At 44.7% G+C, this 17,640-nt stretch overlaps 1 protein-coding gene across 5 annotated transcripts in view; it reads left to right on the top strand.

Moving 5' to 3' along the window:
• The window catches only part of ACSS2 (acyl-CoA synthetase short chain family member 2), a 47,534-nt gene that overhangs the window by 24,066 nt on the left and 5,828 nt on the right, over positions 1–17,640 (top strand). For 3 of the 5 annotated variants that reach the window (XM_029221067.1, XM_029221070.1, XM_029221066.1), the window contains exons 3-10: positions 9,140–9,231; positions 9,450–9,553; positions 9,801–9,873; positions 10,155–10,230; positions 10,392–10,506; positions 11,299–11,337; positions 15,709–15,846; positions 17,168–17,338. In XM_029221067.1, coding sequence (XP_029076900.1) covers positions 9,140–9,231; positions 9,450–9,553; positions 9,801–9,873; positions 10,155–10,230; positions 10,392–10,506; positions 11,299–11,337; positions 15,709–15,846; positions 17,168–17,338 — 808 coding nt within the window. The remainder of the gene's footprint in view (positions 1–9,139; positions 9,232–9,449; positions 9,554–9,800; positions 9,874–10,154; positions 10,231–10,391; positions 10,507–11,298; positions 11,338–15,708; positions 15,847–17,167; positions 17,339–17,640) is intronic. The other 2 variants (XM_029221069.1, XM_029221068.1) reach the window with 1 other exon arrangement.

The raw sequence follows: 17,640 nt of genomic DNA, 5'->3' as shown, positions 1-17,640 counted from the left end.
TAGGCAACCACTAATCTACTTTTTGTCTCTATGGCTTTCGCTCTTCTGCACATTTCACATGAATAGAATCATACAGTATGTGGTCTTTTGTGTCTAGCTTCTTTCACTTAGCATAATCTTGTCAAGGTTCATCCATGTTGTAGCATGTATCAGTACTTCATTACTTTTTATGCAGAATAATACTCCATTGTATGGACATACCATATTTTATTTATCCATTCTTTAGTTGTATATTTGGATTGTTTTCACTTTTTGATATCTTGAATAATGCTGCTACGAACTTTGTGAACAAGGTTTTGTATGGATGTATGTTTTCAATTCTCTTGGGTGATCATAGCTATACTAAAATCCACATTTGGTGGACTTTAACCCCACAGTTCTCAGGACTCCTACACTTTGATTTTCTTCTTTATGCTAATTCTGGTTTTGGAAACAACATTGCCCTTTTGGAGGCCATGTCATTTAGCAGGAGAATGCCCTGAACTAGAGACATATAGACTCTAGAGCTAGCCATGGGTGACTGTTAATATTTAAAATAGATTAAATTAAATTAAAATTCAGTTCCTCCACCACATTTCAAGTGTTCAGTAGCTATATGTGGCTTGTGGCTACCATATTGGATAGCTCTGCTTTAGAATAATGCTGCTACTAATGTGCTAAGTAACCTCGAGGCCATCACTTCCCATCTGTGCATTAGGTTTCTCATCTGTAAATAAGGGTGGTGAACATCAAAAGCCCTATCCTCCTCTGGCATTCTAAGTGATTTAGGATTCAGTCTTTGGTATTTGCCTCCTCCCACCTCCTCCTCCAGCCTTTTTCCCTGTTCAGCCAGGAGTACCCAGAGGGAACATTAAGCTGCTAATTGGTCAAGCTATGTTGCTCCCACTCCCTGCTCCCTTGGTGAAAGGGAAAGTGACTTGAGGGTATACTTATATCTAAGTGCTTCACATTTGTGCAGTGCTTTATGGATCATAGAACACATTATTTCTTAATTTTACAGAATCAAAGAATCTCAAAGTTGGAAGGGCCTTAAAGGTCATCTCAAACTTCACTGAACATGAATCACATGGTTGCTTATAAAATGAAAATTCCAAGGACCCCACTCCTTCAAGAATGATCAAGTAGATGTCAGGGTTTCCCTGGTCCAACCTGCACACTCCTATGCTTCTGGACAGCTCTGACGTTTAAAAAGGCTTTCCTTATATTGAACTCTCCCAATTAACATAGCTCTTCCATTTATAATTACAAAATGCTAGTCTGCTTCTTTCCCATAATTATCCTTCAGGTTCATTCATTCATTCAGCAAGTATTTATTGAGCATCTACTATATACAGGGTTCCTTGCAAGGTACGGGGGATTCAGCAGTGAACAAGACTAACATGGTCTCTGCCTTCAGGAAGCTTACAGTCTAGTAGGGGAGACAGACAGTTAGCAAAAAAAAAAAAAGTAAATAAGTAAATAAAATAATTACAGCTTGGGCTTCCCTGGTGGCGCAGTGGTTGGGAGTCCGCCTGCCGATGCAGGGGACACGGGTTCATGGCCTGGTCCAGGAAGATCCCACATGCTGCGGAGCAGCTGGGCCCGTGAGCCATGGCCACTGAGCCTGCGCGTCCGGAGCCTGTGCTCCGCAACAGGAGAGGCCACAACAGTGAGAGGCCCGCGTACTGCAAAAAAAAAAAAAAAAAAAAATTACAGCTTGAGAAAAATGCTACAAAAAAATATACAGTTTTGTGATGAAGAATAACAGGAAGGACTAATGCTACTTGGGGTGGTCATGGAAAGCCTCACTAGGAAGTGACAGTTAAACTGAGATCTGAAACATGAGGTAGAGAAAACCATTCAAAGAGTTCAAGAAAGATAGGAAAAGAACATGGCATGTTCTGTCGGTCAGAAGGCTAATGTGTTTGGAGTCTATTAAGCAGAATGGGACAATGACATAAGATGAGTTGGAGAAGATACAAGGCATAGTAAAGTTTGGATTTTCTTCTACATGCAATGGAAGACACTAAAGGGTTTTAAGCAGGAGGCGCTGTAGTCTGGTTTGTGTCTATAATAGGTCATTTTGGTTTATGTATGGATTGGAAGGGGGCAAGAGTGAAGTGGAAGACCAGTTTGGGGCCATTGTGGTCATCCAGGCAAGAGATGAAGGTGGCTTCTACTAGGGTGGAGGCAACAGAGATACAGATATTTGAGACTTACTATCATGCCTCTCAGTATCTTCTCACCTCCAGGCTAAACAGATCAGTCCAGTCTTCCTCTTATAACAAGTCTGACTACTCTCATCGGGATGTTTCTCCTCTGGAAGACCTAACCCACTAGGTTAGATCCTGCCTTCTGATGCTTCTGTGAAGAACCCAGTTTTCCCCACCTATTTTTTTCCTCAGCTCTTTCCTCCTATCTTGTGCCTTACTTTTCTGCTAGTCTAGGGAACTAAAATCTCCAATCTAATGACTATCCTTCTCATATTAAGAGGAGAGCTCTAGTCTTCCCTGTCATTAATCAATTATAAGTTTTTCAATGATTTGACCACGAACCTTAAGTACTTACTGTGCCTACTGCGCTCAGAGGAGACAGAAATGAAGACATGATCCCTGCCCTCCAAGAACCCAGGGTATAAGGGGAAAGATAAGGCCCCAATAAATGCAATACAAGGTAAACCAATAGATCACAAGGAAAGTGAGATAAAGGGACTTGGAAGGAAGAAAGAACTTTCAGCTTTGAGGTAGGTGGGGGAAAAGAGAAACTAGGGAAGACTTCGTGGAAGATGTTACCTTGGAGCACCTGGGGCTGCGGGGTGGACAAGAAGTGCCCTTTTATATGGAGTGGTCAAGGATGACCTCACTGAGAAGCCAACATTTGAGCAATAACTCAAAAATAGGGAATAAGTCATGTGGCTATCTGGGGGAAGAATGCTCAAGTAGAGGGCAAAAGTTCTGAGGCAAAGTGTGCTTGGTGTTCTTGCCAAACAGTGTGGAGGCTGTGTGGCTGGAATAGAGAGAGAGGGAGAGGAAGAGAGAATGGGAGTACTTGAGGACAAAGAGGTAATGAGGGAATAGACCATGTAGGAACTAGCAGGCCAGTGTGAGGACTTGCATTTTGAGCAGAGGAATGACATGATCTGACTTACCTAATGGTGATTTTGGACTATGACAGTAGAAGTAGATGTGAAGGGAAGTAGTCTAATTCTACATATATTTTGAATCAGTAATGGATTACAGTAAAATTTGGAGAGTATAAGGGTAAGGTAGTTGCAGAAGTTTTCCTGGAAGAAAAATATGAGAAGATTATATACTTTGAGTTGTTCCATACCATATGGCCTCCAGGTGAGAGGGAAGTAGTTGGGTCTACAGCAAGTGTTCCCAATCTGTAGCCCATCAGCTAAATCTCTCATTAATAGTTTTGTTTGACCACAGTGTTTAAAACTTTTAAAAATTAATTGTCATAAAATAGATAACTAATGAGGACCTGCTGTATAGCACAGGGAACTCTACTCAGTGCTCTATGGTGACCTAAATGGGAAGGAAATCGAAAAAAGAGGGGATATATGTATATGTATAACTGATTCACTTTGCTGTACTGAAGAAACTAACACAACATTGTAAAGCAACTATACTCCAATAAAAATTAATTTTAAAAAATTAATTGTCAACACTTAAAAATTTAGAAACAGATTTCAGGCCTCTTTGAAAAACTGAAAAAATTGGCCACATTGAGACCTTATTCCCAGAGGGCAAAGTTAATAGACACTAAGTTTAAGTACTAGATGCCTCTTCTTGCCAGAGCATGTATTCTCCAGTTTTCCAGTCCCTGCCTCTCCCTATTGGCCCCCCAAAACTAAGTGTCATTGCACATATGCTGCTATTTTCTTTTTTGGATATATTAAAAGGTTTTATTTACTTATGATTCAAATTTTAAAATTATGAAACATTCCAAACATATCATTTTCTACACTTGACACATATTGATATTTCACCTAGGCTTTTTTTAATTGAAGTATAATTTACTTACAATATTATATTGGTTTCAGGTGTATAACATAGTGATTCGATAGCTTTATACATTACAAAAATGATCACCACAATAAGTCTAGCTACCATCTGTCACCATACAAAGTTATAGTATTATTGACTATATTCCCTATGCTGTACATTACATCCCCAAGACTTTTTTATTTTATAACTGGAAGTTTGTACCTCTTAAGCTCCTTTGCCTGTTTCACCCATCCTTCCCCCCTGCCCAGCACCCCCCAGCAACCTTTAGTTTTTTCTCTGTATCTATGAATCTGTTTCTGTTTCATTATGTTTATTTTGTTTTTAGAGTCCACATATAAGTGAAATCATATGGTATTTGTCTTTCTCTGTTTGACTTACTTCATTTAGCTTAATACCTTCTAGGTCCATCCATGTTATCACAAATGGCGAAATTTCATTCTTTTTCTTTTTCCAAATATTTCTCCCATTCTGTGGGTTGTCTTTTCACTTTCTTTTTTTAAAATTAATTAAATTAATTTATCTATTTATTTTTGGCTGCATTGGGTCTTTGTTGCTGCACGCAGGCTTTCTCTAGCTGCGGCGAGTGGGGGCTACTCTTCGATGCGGTGCGCAGGCTTCTCATCGCAGTGGCTTCTCTTGTTGCGGAGCACGGGCTCTAGGTGTGGGGGCTTCAGTAGTTGTGGCACATGGGCTCAGTAGTTGTGGCTCGCGGGCTCTAGAGCGCAGGCTCAGTAGTTGTGGCACACGGGCTTAGTTGCTCCGTGGCATGTGGGATCTTCCCGGACCAGGGCTCAAACCCATGTTCCCTGCATTGGCAGGTGGATTCTTAACCACTGCGCCACCAGGGAAGCCCCTGAACCCTATTGATTTTTGAGTTTGCAGCTCCTAGTATAGAAAAAAGAGGCCTGGACCCTGAGTCCTGGTCCCTGATCTGCCACAACCGATTGTACAATGTGACCTTGAGCACAGCAAATGGACTCTTTGGATTTCTTTGGAGTTAGGAGACTAAATTGGATGTTCTTTTATTTTTTTAACATCTTTATTGGAATATCATTGCTTTACAATGTTGTGTTAGTTTCTGCTGTATGACAAAGTGAATCAGCTATATGTATACATATATCCCCATATCCCCTCCCTCTTGCGTCTCCCTCCCACCCTTCCTATCCCACGCCTCTAGGTGGTCACAAAGGAAAAATCTGTTAACATCCTAGAGGGCTGAGACTAGTACTTTGTCCCCTCCCCTCTCCCAACCAGCCAGGGGCCCCAGCTGGGTGTGTATGTCAGAGAAAGAAGACACTGGAAGGAGTAAGGTGCCTATATCAATAATGTATAACTTAAGCCCAGGGCCAGGGAGAGGGATGTACACTCTGTGTGTGTAACTGGAAGTGGGCTCAAGTAAGCTGTTCTTGTATAGGTTTGTGCTTATATATTCCTGGGCACCTTCTATGTACCAGGCTCTATTCTAAGTGCTAGGGATGTAGCAATGAACAAAACAGACAAGGTTTTTGTTTTCATGGAGTTTATATTCCAGTGAAAGATGCAGATAATATACAAGTGAATAAAATACATGAGATAATTTCAAGTAATAGAAAGTTCCATGAAGAAAATGAAACAGAATAATGTGATAGAGAGTTTCTGATGGGGCAAGCTGTACACATACGTGGGTATATAAATGTGTGGTACATACATACACTTGCCAAGGTCCATATGCTTATGCTATTTGTGCCTATGTGTGCAAATGAGCAGCTTGTATTTCTACAGTGTTTTTTTTCTTTTTTCTTTTTTTTTTTTTTTTTTTGCGGTATGCGGGCCTCTCACTGTTGTGGCCTCTCCCGTTGCGGAGCACAGGCTCTGGACGCGCAGGCTCAGCGGCCATGGCTCACGGGCCCAGCCGCTCCGCGACATGTGGGATCTTCCTGGACCGGGGCACGAACCCGTGTCCCCTGCATCGGCAGGCAGACTCTCAACCACTGCGCCACCAGGGAAGCCCTATAGTGTTTTTATATTAGTATATATGATTTTATGTATGTGAATGCATACAGGTCAGCTGGTTTGCATGGGTGTGTTGTATATGTTAGCATTTAGCTGTAACTAGAGATGTTCTGGTGTGCTACTCGTCAGTGAGCCAGTTTTGGAAATGGCTTTTTCGCATCTGACCTTCAGGGCCATTTGCCAGCTTCCTCTCTCCCCGTTCCTTCCCACTTTAGATAGCACTCTGTGCTTGTCTCCTCTCAGCCCTAGGAGGGCTAAGCCAAGGAGAGGATAGTAACTAACACATCTAGCCAGGAACTGGAAAGAAGCTGATAATCTTCTGTGAAATCTCCAAAGGCCTGGCTTCCCTGCTAGTCGCTGTCCTTCACAGCATGAGGAGAAAGAGTCCTGACTTGAAATCAGAAGAACTGAGGATCTGTTCTTGGCTCTGCCACCTATTATTGTGTGACCTGGACCAAGTTACTACATCTCTCTGAGTTTCAGTTATCTCCTTCATAAGTACCCTGGGTAGTAAGGAAGAGGGAACAAAATGACCTTTATGGGGGGACTACGTGGTGCTGGAGCCTGAAGGAGGTGGGAAGGCATTCTGAGCAGGGGCAATGGCATGATTAAGAGTGTGGACGTGGGACTTTGTGTATAAGGGAAGCCAGGCGGAACCTACTTAGAATAAAATTCAGACTTCTTACCATGCCTACAAGGCCCTATGTGATCTGGCTGCTGCCTACCTCTGATTCTTACCCCGCTTCTTGCTCACTATGCGCCAGCCATACTGGCTTCCTTTCTGTTCTTTGAATAGGCCAAGCTCTTTACCACCTCAGTGCCTTTCCAAATTTTGATGTTCTCTTTGCCCAGGATCCTCTTCCCAAGACCTTACATAGTTGCCTACTTTTCATTACTTGGGTCTTAGCTCAAATATCATCTCTCCAGAGAGAGGCCTTTGGGGGCTTCCCTGGTGGCGCAGTGGTTGAGAGTCCGCCTGCCGATGCAGGGGACACGGGTTTGTGCCCCTGTCTGGGAAGATCCCACATGCCGCGGAGCAGCTGGGCCCGTGAGCCATGGCTGCTGAGCCTGCGCGTCTGGAGCCTGTGCTCCGCAACGGGAGAGGCCACGACAGTGAGAGGCCCGCGTACTGCCAAAAAAAAAAAAAAGAGAGAGGCCTTCCCTGACCATCTTACTTAAAGTAGCTATCCTCTAATATTTATGAATATTTGAAATGTACATATCCTTTGACTCAACGATTTCAGTTCTACTAATTCTACAGGTATATTTTCAAGTGAGTAAATGACATATTAAAAAAGATATTCACTGAAATATTTATTTGTTAAATATAAATTATGGCATACACAAACAGTGGAACATTACGCAGATGACAAAGAAAATGAAATAGCACTGTAAGTCTTAATGGAAAATAATGTCAAGATATATTGTTAAATTTCAGAATAAAGCGAGATGATCAAGCTCTATACTTAAGATTTGTGCAGTTTATGGATGTATATTATATTTAATAAAAAACAAGATACAGAGTAGTGTGTATTGTATGCCATCATTTGTATAGAAAAAAAGAGAATACATAAACATAAATGCATGTATATATGCTTGTCTAATAGGCCTGTCCTATCGTTGAAGCAGCTTTTTCCCACATCCCCATTCCGTGCTTGGTTGGGGACTGTGAAGTACTTATTTCTCTTCTGAACAGGATTAAAATTCAGTTTTTTAAATTCATTTTTAAAATTTCCATCTTCAACGATATCCCAAGGACCTTATGAAAGATGCTAACGGTGTAGCCTTCTTCCAAAGTGATTTCTTGGTTACTCCTCACTAGTTCAGTTGCCCTATACCCTTCATCTTACTAGGAGTGGCCCTGTCTGCATACTGACTATTTCTGGAAAGTTACACAACATAGTAGTTACAATGGTTGCCAGGAGGCAGGGTGATTGGAGGTTAGGGGTGGGAGGGACACTTCTCATTACATATCTTTTGATGCAGTACGATTTGTATGTATTACTTGTTTGAAAATCATAAAATTGAAAAATAATACTGAGGGGAATATTCTTATAGTTAAATCTTTGCATACAGTCTGAAAGTTCCTTAAGATGTCTTTTTGAAAATTATTTCTCAGTCATTATTATGTCATTCTTTATATCCTTCATAATGTTTATCATAATCTGAAATTATCTTGGTTATATTTTTTACTTGTATATTTCCTGCAGTATCATTGGAATATAAGCTCCATGTTGTCAGGGATCTTGCTTATCTTGTTCATCAGTGCCTTATTTCTATACATATATATAGCACATAGGAGTTGAATAAGCAAATGAATAAATGAAAGAATGACTGAAAGAAACCAGGCTGAAGCCTAGACAGGAGTAGGAGGCAAGGCTGAGGAGGTAGAAATCAGCTGATAGAGGGTAGTGAGTCTTAACTTTAAATGTGCATCAGAATTACCTACTGATGCCTTTTTTTTAAAATTCTTGTTGGAGTATAGTTGATTTACAATGTTGTGTTAGTTTCAGGTGTACAGCAAAGTGAATCTGTTATACATATACATATATCCACTCTTTTTTAGATTCTTTTCCCATGTAGGCCATTACAGAATACTGAGTAGAGTTCCCTGTGCTATACAGTAGGTCCTTATTAGTTATGTATTTTATATTTAACCTACTGATTATTTATACCAGCTTGTAGTAAAGAAGCAGATTCTTGGACGTTGTGATTGTGATTCTAAGTTTGGGCTCAGGAATCTACATTTTAACAAGTTCCCTAGGTGACTTGGGTACAAGTGATCTGGAGACCCCACTTGAGTAACACCAGTGCAGTGTTGACATCACTTTCAGGAAGAATCACATCCATGATATAAGTTCTCCTTAATACATGCCTAGGATGGAAGAGAGAAAACCATCATCCCATTTTATCAAATTAAATGAGGTTCAGAGATGGCAGTGCATTTTCCTGTGACACACAGCTTGTGAATAAAGAATACCTTGTAAAGTCAATGTATCTGACCAGTCAGCTCAAGGTGTGGTGGCAGATGGCTCACCCTCATGGGACATTCCCAGGCCTTGGTGTTACTGAATGGATTTTATGACCGTTCCTATTTTTTTGTTTGGGGAAGAGGTCATACTCCCTAATGACTGGCTCTTTCTGATGTATCTCAGGGAGGGCAATGAGCCAGAGGAGACCACCCAGATCACATACCGTGAGCTTCTGGTCCAAGTGTGTCATTTCAGCAATGTTCTCCGAAAACAGGGTGAGTGTGGGGATATGGGGAAAGGACTGGAAAGCCCAGCCTTCGGGTATCTGAGGACTTGGGGGAAGTAGACAAGGAATAGAAGGAATCTGGTAACAGAGGAACCGAAAAGGTCAGCTGCGGGGGCGGGGGTGTGGCAGTGGGTAACTGGATGAGAGGGAGCATGTAGCAGCAGGTGGGGTCCACCATGGTCGATGGTCTGTGTCCTTTACCTGCAGGCATTTGCAAGGGCGACCGAGTGGCCATCTACATGCCCATGATACCGGAGCTCGTGGTAGCCATGCTGGCGTGTGCCCGCCTTGGGGCTCTGCACTCCATTGTGGTAGGAATTTGGGCTGGAAAAAGGGGCCTGGTGGGGGATAGGGCTCAGGAGAAGTAGGTTGGGCCTGGATGATGGAGGGTCTTAAGAACCAGACTAAGGAGTTTAGAATGTCATAGGTTCCTTATCAGTTATCCAGTTTCTTCTATGACCTTGGCTTAGAGACCCTGAAGGTTTTATAAGTGACTCCTTTCCTTGTTCACTCGATCCCTGGGTCGCCCTCTCCTTCAGTCTTTCTTCCCTTCCCTAGTTTGCGGGCTTCTCTTCAGAGTCTCTTTGTGAACGGATCCTGGATTCCAGCTGCAGCCTTCTCATCACTACAGGTGACTACTTCTCTTACCCCTTCTCCAAAACCCCCCACACCCAAAGTCTTGGTCTTCAGTCAGCTAGTTGGTATTTAGGACTGCTTGGCATAAAGGGTAGGGGCAGCCTACCCTTCGTCTCCTGGTTCCACCTCAGCCTACCCTCTGTCAGCTCAAATCAGCTGGAAGAGCCAGAGACAAGAGGCCTACCCAGGAGGACTGTGGACATTGTGCTCACTAGGGATAAAGGGCTAGGAGTGTGGTGCCTTCCTAAGGCTTGGAATGTCTGTTGCTCCCCAAAGATGCCTTCTACAGGGGGGAAAAGCTTGTGAACCTGAAGGAGCTGGCTGACGAGGCCCTGGAGAAGTGTCGGGAGAAGTAAGTGTGTTTGGTCTGCTGGCTACTGCTTTGAGTTGACTAGGCATTTCCCCAGTGCCAGGTCCCTTTTGTCCCTCCTACCCTAGATGGACATGGGTGGGTCTTGCCAAATTCTCTTTTGAGCCAACCAGCCCACCACTTCAGGCTTTTCTTTCCTCCAGGGGTTTCCCAGTGAGATGCTGCATTGTGGTCAAGCACCTGGGGCGGGCAGAACTGGGCACAGGTGACTCTCCCAGCCAGTCCCCCCCGATTAAGAGGCCATGCCCGGATGTGCAGGTGAGTCTGGTACTTCTATGCCCTCCTCTGGGCTCAAAGTGGCTCCCTCTTCCTGCCCAGGAAGTTCCCGACGTCCTTCTTTGTTTCCTCATCATAATGCTGAGGATCTGGGAGCAATCCTAGGAATGGCTCCTCTGGCAGGGCTGGCTGGGAGCTGGGGGACTTTGACCTTGGATGTAGGTAGGGAGCCCCTTGTACCTTGGGAACTTAGCATGAGAGATTGTGAGGAAGACTCCTGTGCTCGTTGGGGTATTCTAATAGGCACAAGGGATGTTCAGGGCTTGGGCTTGGGTTAGAAATGGGCTGCCTTGGGTGACTATCTGTAGTCATCTTGATTGCTGGGCTGTGGTTTGGGGTGGGCTACCTGTGTGGTCCCACCATGGAAGGACCAGGATCTGCCCCTCAAGATATGGCCCTCATTAGCTTTGGATACACGCTTCTGATGGAAAAGCCCAATGGTGGCCTCCAGGTCTAAGGGGCATGAAGGATGAAAGCTCCAGGGTCCAGAAGGACAGAGGGTTCCTGAGACTCTGTGACTTGAGGGGCTCCGAGTGGTCTTAGGGCTAGAGAGATTTCAGTCTAGTCTAGGAAGATTGGAGACCCCTGTCCGCATTAGGGGTTCTGAGTGTATAGGGGCTGTGTAGAGGATCAGGAAAATGCAGGCTGGGAGGACCAGTGAGAGAGGGGCCTGAGGGAAAAGAGGCAGCCAGAGGTTTGGGGCACAGTGACCCTTCCCTCCCACTCCCCTATCCTCAGACTCTGCTCACCACCCTTTCCATGGGCTCTTAACAGGGTAAGCTGAAAGAGAAACCCAAGCGCATCTGGCCCCAGGTATCCACCTCTGCACTGCCTTGGGCACTGCTTCCCTACATGCTTGTTTGTGTGTCCATCTGCTCTTTGCCTGTTTGCCCCATTGAGGTGGCTGCCAGACCTAACCCCCTTCTCTCTGCTTCTAGGTCCTTTTCCATCTAAGTCACTCTGAAGGGTCATGAAACCAAATGCTTGTTGCTACCTCTCTGAGTTGGCGTAGAGCATGGATCTCAGAGAGGTAGCCACAGACATTCCATTTCACTCCTCCTGCTTAGGACCACTGTGGGAGAGAGGACCAAGTAAACTTGTCAGAAAGTTTTTACTGTGCACTTAGTTGAGGCAGAACCAGGAGAGACAGGAGAAGGAACAGGTAGAGGAGGTACAGACCTTGACCTTGGGAATTCACCATTAAGTTGGGCAGTTAGATGTGTATTACAAATGAAAACCTAAGTTTTACATAGGGCAGCAGAGAAGCTTCCTAAATATATTTATAAACTACTTTGGGATTTATAAACTCTGATATAATTAAATGCTAAATTGAACAAAAGTTACATTGTAGGTGGTTCTAAGAAGGGAGATCTCTAAGTGGGAACTCAAAGCCAATTAGTATAGGGGAGAGACTGGGCTTGGAGTCCAGAGACCAATTTTTAGCTGTATGACCTTGAATAAGTCACCTCTTCTCTCTGGGCTTCAATTCCCTTATCAGTAATGGAGAGATGAGAGTATATGCTTTAAAGGAACCCACCTCCCTTACTAAAACAAAACATAAGAGCCACTATTCCTCTGAGTTTTACCATCCTCCTAGGGTGTCTTACTCTAAATCTGCTATGATCTACCTCTTAGGCTAATGGTAAATATAATCCCCCTTTTCTCTATTCTCATTAGCATGGTGGAGACAGATCTGATTCCCAGGAGACAATGCTTTCATCTTAAAATTCAGGCAGGGACCTAAGACTTTCCTCTTGAAAAAGGAAACAAACTTAGTGGTTAGAGTATAGGCTCTGGAGTCAGACTACTTGGGTTCAAACCTTGGCTCTGTCACCTGCTATTGTGGGAACTTGGGCAAGTTACTTAGGCTCCCTTGCTTCAGTGTCCCCGCCTCTAAAATAAGGATAAAACTGTAGCTACCTGATAGGGTTTTGTCAATGTATGTAAGGTGTTTGGCACATAGTAACTACTCCATAAATGTTAGCTTTTATCATTTCTAATATAGCAGACAGGCTGGCATTTCTTTTTTTTTTTTTTTTTTTGCGGTACGCGGGCCTCTCACTGTTGTGGCCTCTCCCATTGCGGAGCCCAGGCTCCGGACGTGCAGGCTCAGCGGCCATGGCTCACGGGCCCAGCTGCTCCGCGGCATGTGGGATCTTCCCGGACCGGGCCACGAACCCGTGTCCCCTGCATCGGCAGGTGGACTCTCAACCACTGTGCCACCAGCGAAGCCCAGGCTGGCATTTCTAAAAGGGAATCTAGAAAAGAAATAGACTCTTATAATTCTTAATACCAGAGACCCTCAGGTCACAGGCTCCTGGATTTTTGTTTCTTGAAGGTGAAAATAGCCAGTTACCAAAAAACCAAAGACCATAAAAATTGGCTTACAAAGTCCAGGTCTGAGGACTGCAGTCAAAGCTGCAGAAATCTTGGCAAAGCTCCAAACCCCTTCATCCTTAAGCAATCTTCAAGGGAGAGCCTGGTACAGTTGGCAGGTACCTTCCTCAACCATGTTACCTATGAGCTTCCTCGTATTTTTCTGTCACATCTGGCGGCTGCCCTCCCTAAGGTTATTCTGGTCCAATAACAAAGGCCAACTCCTCGATTCTTATTTCAGAAAATTCAAACCTTTTCCTGGTTCAAAGCACTGGACCCTCATAAGTATACACCTAATTCACAACCAACATATGTGCCACTAATTGAGCTCACCCTGCTTCCTGGTGCTGGTTATCAGCTCCACACCTGGAGTACCCACCCCACCCCTTCTTACCCACACCCACAAAAGAAACAGTTTTACAAGATTACAAGAGTCCCCTCACTGCCACAGTGTAACTATGCTTTGCCCTTACTTGTACCTAGTGCCTTTTCTATGACAACTCACACCAGCACTGTAGACCAGCGCCATTTGCCCAAGCATTCTTTTTTTTTTTTTTGTGGTACGCGGGCCTCTCACTGTTGTGGCTCTCCCGTTGCGGAGCACAGGCTCCGGACGCGCAGGCTCAGCAGCCATGGCTCACGGGCCCAGCCACTCCGCGGCATGTGGGATCCTCCCGGACCGGGGCACGAACCCGCGTCCCCTGCATCGGCAGGCGGACTCTCAACCACTGTGCCACCAGGGAAGCCCCTGCCCAAGCATTCTTGACGCACTTCTGCTTAAATACATTAATGTCCTCATCTCAAGCAGATCATCTGGTGGGAAAAAAATTATCCATGTGACAATGTATGTGTAGACCCATATGGCTATTCCAGTAAAAAAAAATAGGGTGTATTTTTGTGTTTCCTAGCTGTGGGCAGCTTCTCTCTCTTCTTTCTTTTTCTTCTTAATGGTGCCTCTCTTGGCCTGGACTTGTGATTGTTATGATCCTTATGTGCCAGAAGCTTCAAATTCTCCAGAGTAAGGGGCAGGTAGTACAGAGAGAGGGGAGTTGTAATTTTATAATTTATCAAGGTATGTGTTGTCTAAAACTTTGGGGTTTTTAAATATGGACACAGTAAATTACCATAGAGCCATATAATGGGAGTAGGGTGTTTCTCTTACACTATCATGTCTACCTGCCAGCCAGGGCCATAGAACAAGAAGCTAATGAATATGAAAGAGTTTCGTGACAGCTGTAGCAAACCCCCAGTAGTTCCCATCATCACATTCTTATTTCACCTCCCAGAGGAGTTCAGCGGAACTGAAATAACTTCTCACCTTCATGACATTCATCAGTCTTCCCTACACCCCAGGACAATCCAAGTCTTCATGTTTACTAGGTAATACGGTTCTCTTCTGAGGTTCCCCAAATCCTGTGACTATTAGGGCAAGAATGACTATCCTCATTTTAAAAATGAGTGACTTGAGGTAGAGTGGCTTACCCAAGGTCATATACAGCTAGGAAGTGGCAGAACTGGGAATCTAAATCCAGTGCAACTTTTGGACAAATTCAGGGAACACACTTCACTCAGGAAAGAGTAGACTCAGAAGACCGTTTTTTTCAAACAGGTGATATAACTGGGAAAGTAAAGCAGTTTCAAAGAGAGTTTAGAAAAATGTCAAGATGACAGATCCAGAAGTAGTTATCAAACACATGCCAGTATAAGGGGGACATCCCTCTACTGGGAGAAATTCACCATGGTCCTTTTCCACCAACTTAAGACAAGGTTTCCTGCTGAATGGAACCTCAAGCAAGTGTCTTTATGAGAAACCCATTGGTACCAGTGGTGTAAAGGCAGGAGCAGAGTTGGGGTAGGAACCTCCAGATGTGGATGATGTCTAGACATGCAGAAAAAGATGCTTGGACTAAGATCTGTTGACTTCTTTTGCTACTAACTAATGGGGCCAGGTACCCGCCTTACCTGTGGCTCTGACTAATTCTGCATTTCTGAATTGTGTGGTGTTCCACATTCCTGCTGATGAGCCACTAGTCCCATAAGTACATACGTGTGTATGTAGGCTTGTGTGTGCGTATTCACTCATCCAACAAAATTTACTGAGTGCCTTTTGAGTTCTAGGCATTTTACTAGGTGTTGGGGATTTGGTGGGAGGGGTGGGAAAGACAGACATGCCACTGCACTCATAGAGGTTACTATCTACTTGGGGAGACAGTAATCAAGCAAAATAAAGTAACAGCTAAATAAAATAACTGGAAATATGTGCTGTGTGGGAAAGAAATAAGGTGCTGTGATCAAGAATAATAGCAGGGGTGGAAATTCCCTGGTGGTCCAGTGGTTAAGACTCCCCGCTTTCACTGCTAAGGGCCGGGGTTCGATCCCTGGTCAGGGAACTAAGATCCCATAAGCTGCACTGCGTGGCCAAAAAAAAAAAAAAAAAAAAGAATAATAGCAGGGGTGAGGGTGGGGATGGGAACCTATCAGATACTGTTCAGGGAAAGCCTTTCCAAGAAGGTGACATTTAAGCTAGGAATTGGAAGAATGAGAAAGGACCAGCTGAGGGGCCCTCCTTAGCCTGAGGCCGGGTGAGAGTAGCTCTGGAGCAGGGTGCTGGAAGTACCAAAGAAGCCTCCTGTTCCGCTTCTATTCTCTCTGCCCAATTCCACCCTTGCAGGGCCCTTCCTCCCTCCCAGGACCCCCATCTGCCAGTCCCACCCTGCCCCTCCAGGTGCTAAGTAGGGGTGTCTTTTACACCCAGCTTGAGCTGTTCACAGTTCCTTCCTGCCCATTCCTGTCTTCTTCTCCTTGCAGATCTCCTGGAATGAGGGGGTTGACATGTGGTGGCATGAACTCATGCAAGAGGCAGGGGATGAGTGTGAGCCTGAGTGGTGTGATGCTGAAGACCCACTCTTCATCCTATATACTAGTGGCTCCACAGGCAAACCCAAGGCAAGTGTGTGTGTGTGTGTGTGTGTGTGTACACATACACTGTGTAGGGGTGAGAAGTGAGTTTCTGAGGAAGCATGTAATGACATGAATTTTACTGTACAACCCTGAGTTTCAGAAATGTCATGTTAGGGACTTCCCTGGTGGTCCAGTGGTAAAGAATTCACCTTTCAATGCAGGGTACGTGGGTTCGAACTAAGATCCCACATGCCACGGGGCAACTAAGACCGCGTGCCACAACTACTGAGCTCGCATGCCTCAACTAGAGCCCTTGTGCTGCAACCAGAGCCCTCGTGCTGCAACCTACAGAGCCCACGTGCTCTGGAACCCATGCACCACAGCTAGACAGAAGCCCACGTGCCACAATGAAAGATCCTGCATGCCTCAATGAAGATCCCACATGTCGCAACTAAGACCCGATGCAGACAGAAAGTAAAATAAATAAATAATAAATCTTAAAAAAAAAAGAAATGGCATGTTACCTTTTCTAAATCAAATTGACATAAATCCTCAATCACTGGTGGTGAGGCCCAGGGTGAGACATTCAGGTGGAAGCTTTCATGGTGCCCAGAAAAGGAGGAAAGGATCAATCCATGTGGCTGACATCTATGTTCCCTGCCCATACCCACATGGTTTGGTTGAAGAAAAGCTGCCTGTAAAGTTGAGGCCCAGAGTAGGCACAGGGATCACTCTTGGCCTTCTAGACTACAGCTCTTAGAGTTCAGTCCCTTCCACTTGCCACACTATTAACATCTAGTACCTCCCAGGGCACAGTGTGGGAGCTGGAAACACTTAAAACTCTGACTCGTCTGTTGACTTGAAAGATATGTCACTCTACCATCCACTCACCCATCCATAAATTATTCTCTCCACATGCTTTGGATATTCCTCAATGGACCTTTAGAGACACAATTTGGGCCTCTCTTTCCTAGGGATGGTGTATTGATGGAGTAAGCAAAGAAGATTATCTTTTTTTTTTCCACTCACACTGTGTCAACATATAATTGAGTGTGTGTGCACAAACACACAATAGAGACACTATTAGATGTGAGTGTACTAGAACTGTTCATGTATGTGAGAGTAATGTGGGTGGTTCAGAAATACCATCTTAGGGTGTGGGTGTGAATGATGGACTGACTATAAATACATGTGGGGTGTGAGATGGGAACATGCAAAGAGGGTGGAAGAGAGATGGATGCTGTGAGAGGGATGCTGTCAGGACCAGAATCCCTGAGAAGGCTTTTCCTCTAGTTCTGTCCAGCCTATTTGGTAGTCAGTCGGGGTGAGCCCAAGTCCCCAACCTGAGGCCCTGTTTTCTCCCCAGGGTGTGGTACACACAGTTGGGGGCTACATGCTCTATGTGGCCACAACCTTCAAGTATGTGTTTGACTTCCATGCGGAGGATGTGTTCTGGTGCACAGCAGACATTGGCTGGATCACTGGCCATTCCTATGTCACCTATGGGCCACTGGCCAACGGTGCCACCAGTGTTTTGGTAAGCAGGGTGCTGGGACTCAGGGCTACTTGGTTTATTTAGGGGATGGACAAGATGATCCTGGGTGACAACCTCCCAAAGCCACTTGGTCTAGAGGCAGAGGGACTTATACAATGACCTGTTTCCTGGAGAAAGAGGAGTTCTTAGGGGGTTGTATATCCTGACTGGGAAGGTCTCTTGGCTTGTCTGGTAAGGGAGTGAAGCCATGGATTTGTCAGAAAGGGCAAAATGCTGAGCCTGAGGGGATGGCAGGGGAATGGAGGGACTATTGAGAAGGACCAAAAATGACCAGCCATTACTGG

The sequence above is a fragment of the Monodon monoceros genome, unplaced genomic scaffold (genome assembly GCF_005190385.1).
Source record: "Monodon monoceros isolate NGI ecotype Baffin Bay Population unplaced genomic scaffold, NGI_Narwhal_1 Super_Scaffold_13, whole genome shotgun sequence".
Taxonomy (NCBI): domain Eukaryota; kingdom Metazoa; phylum Chordata; class Mammalia; order Artiodactyla; family Monodontidae; genus Monodon; species Monodon monoceros.
Note: the sequence above shows the minus strand (reverse complement) of the source record. Positions and strands in the feature narration are given on the sequence as shown.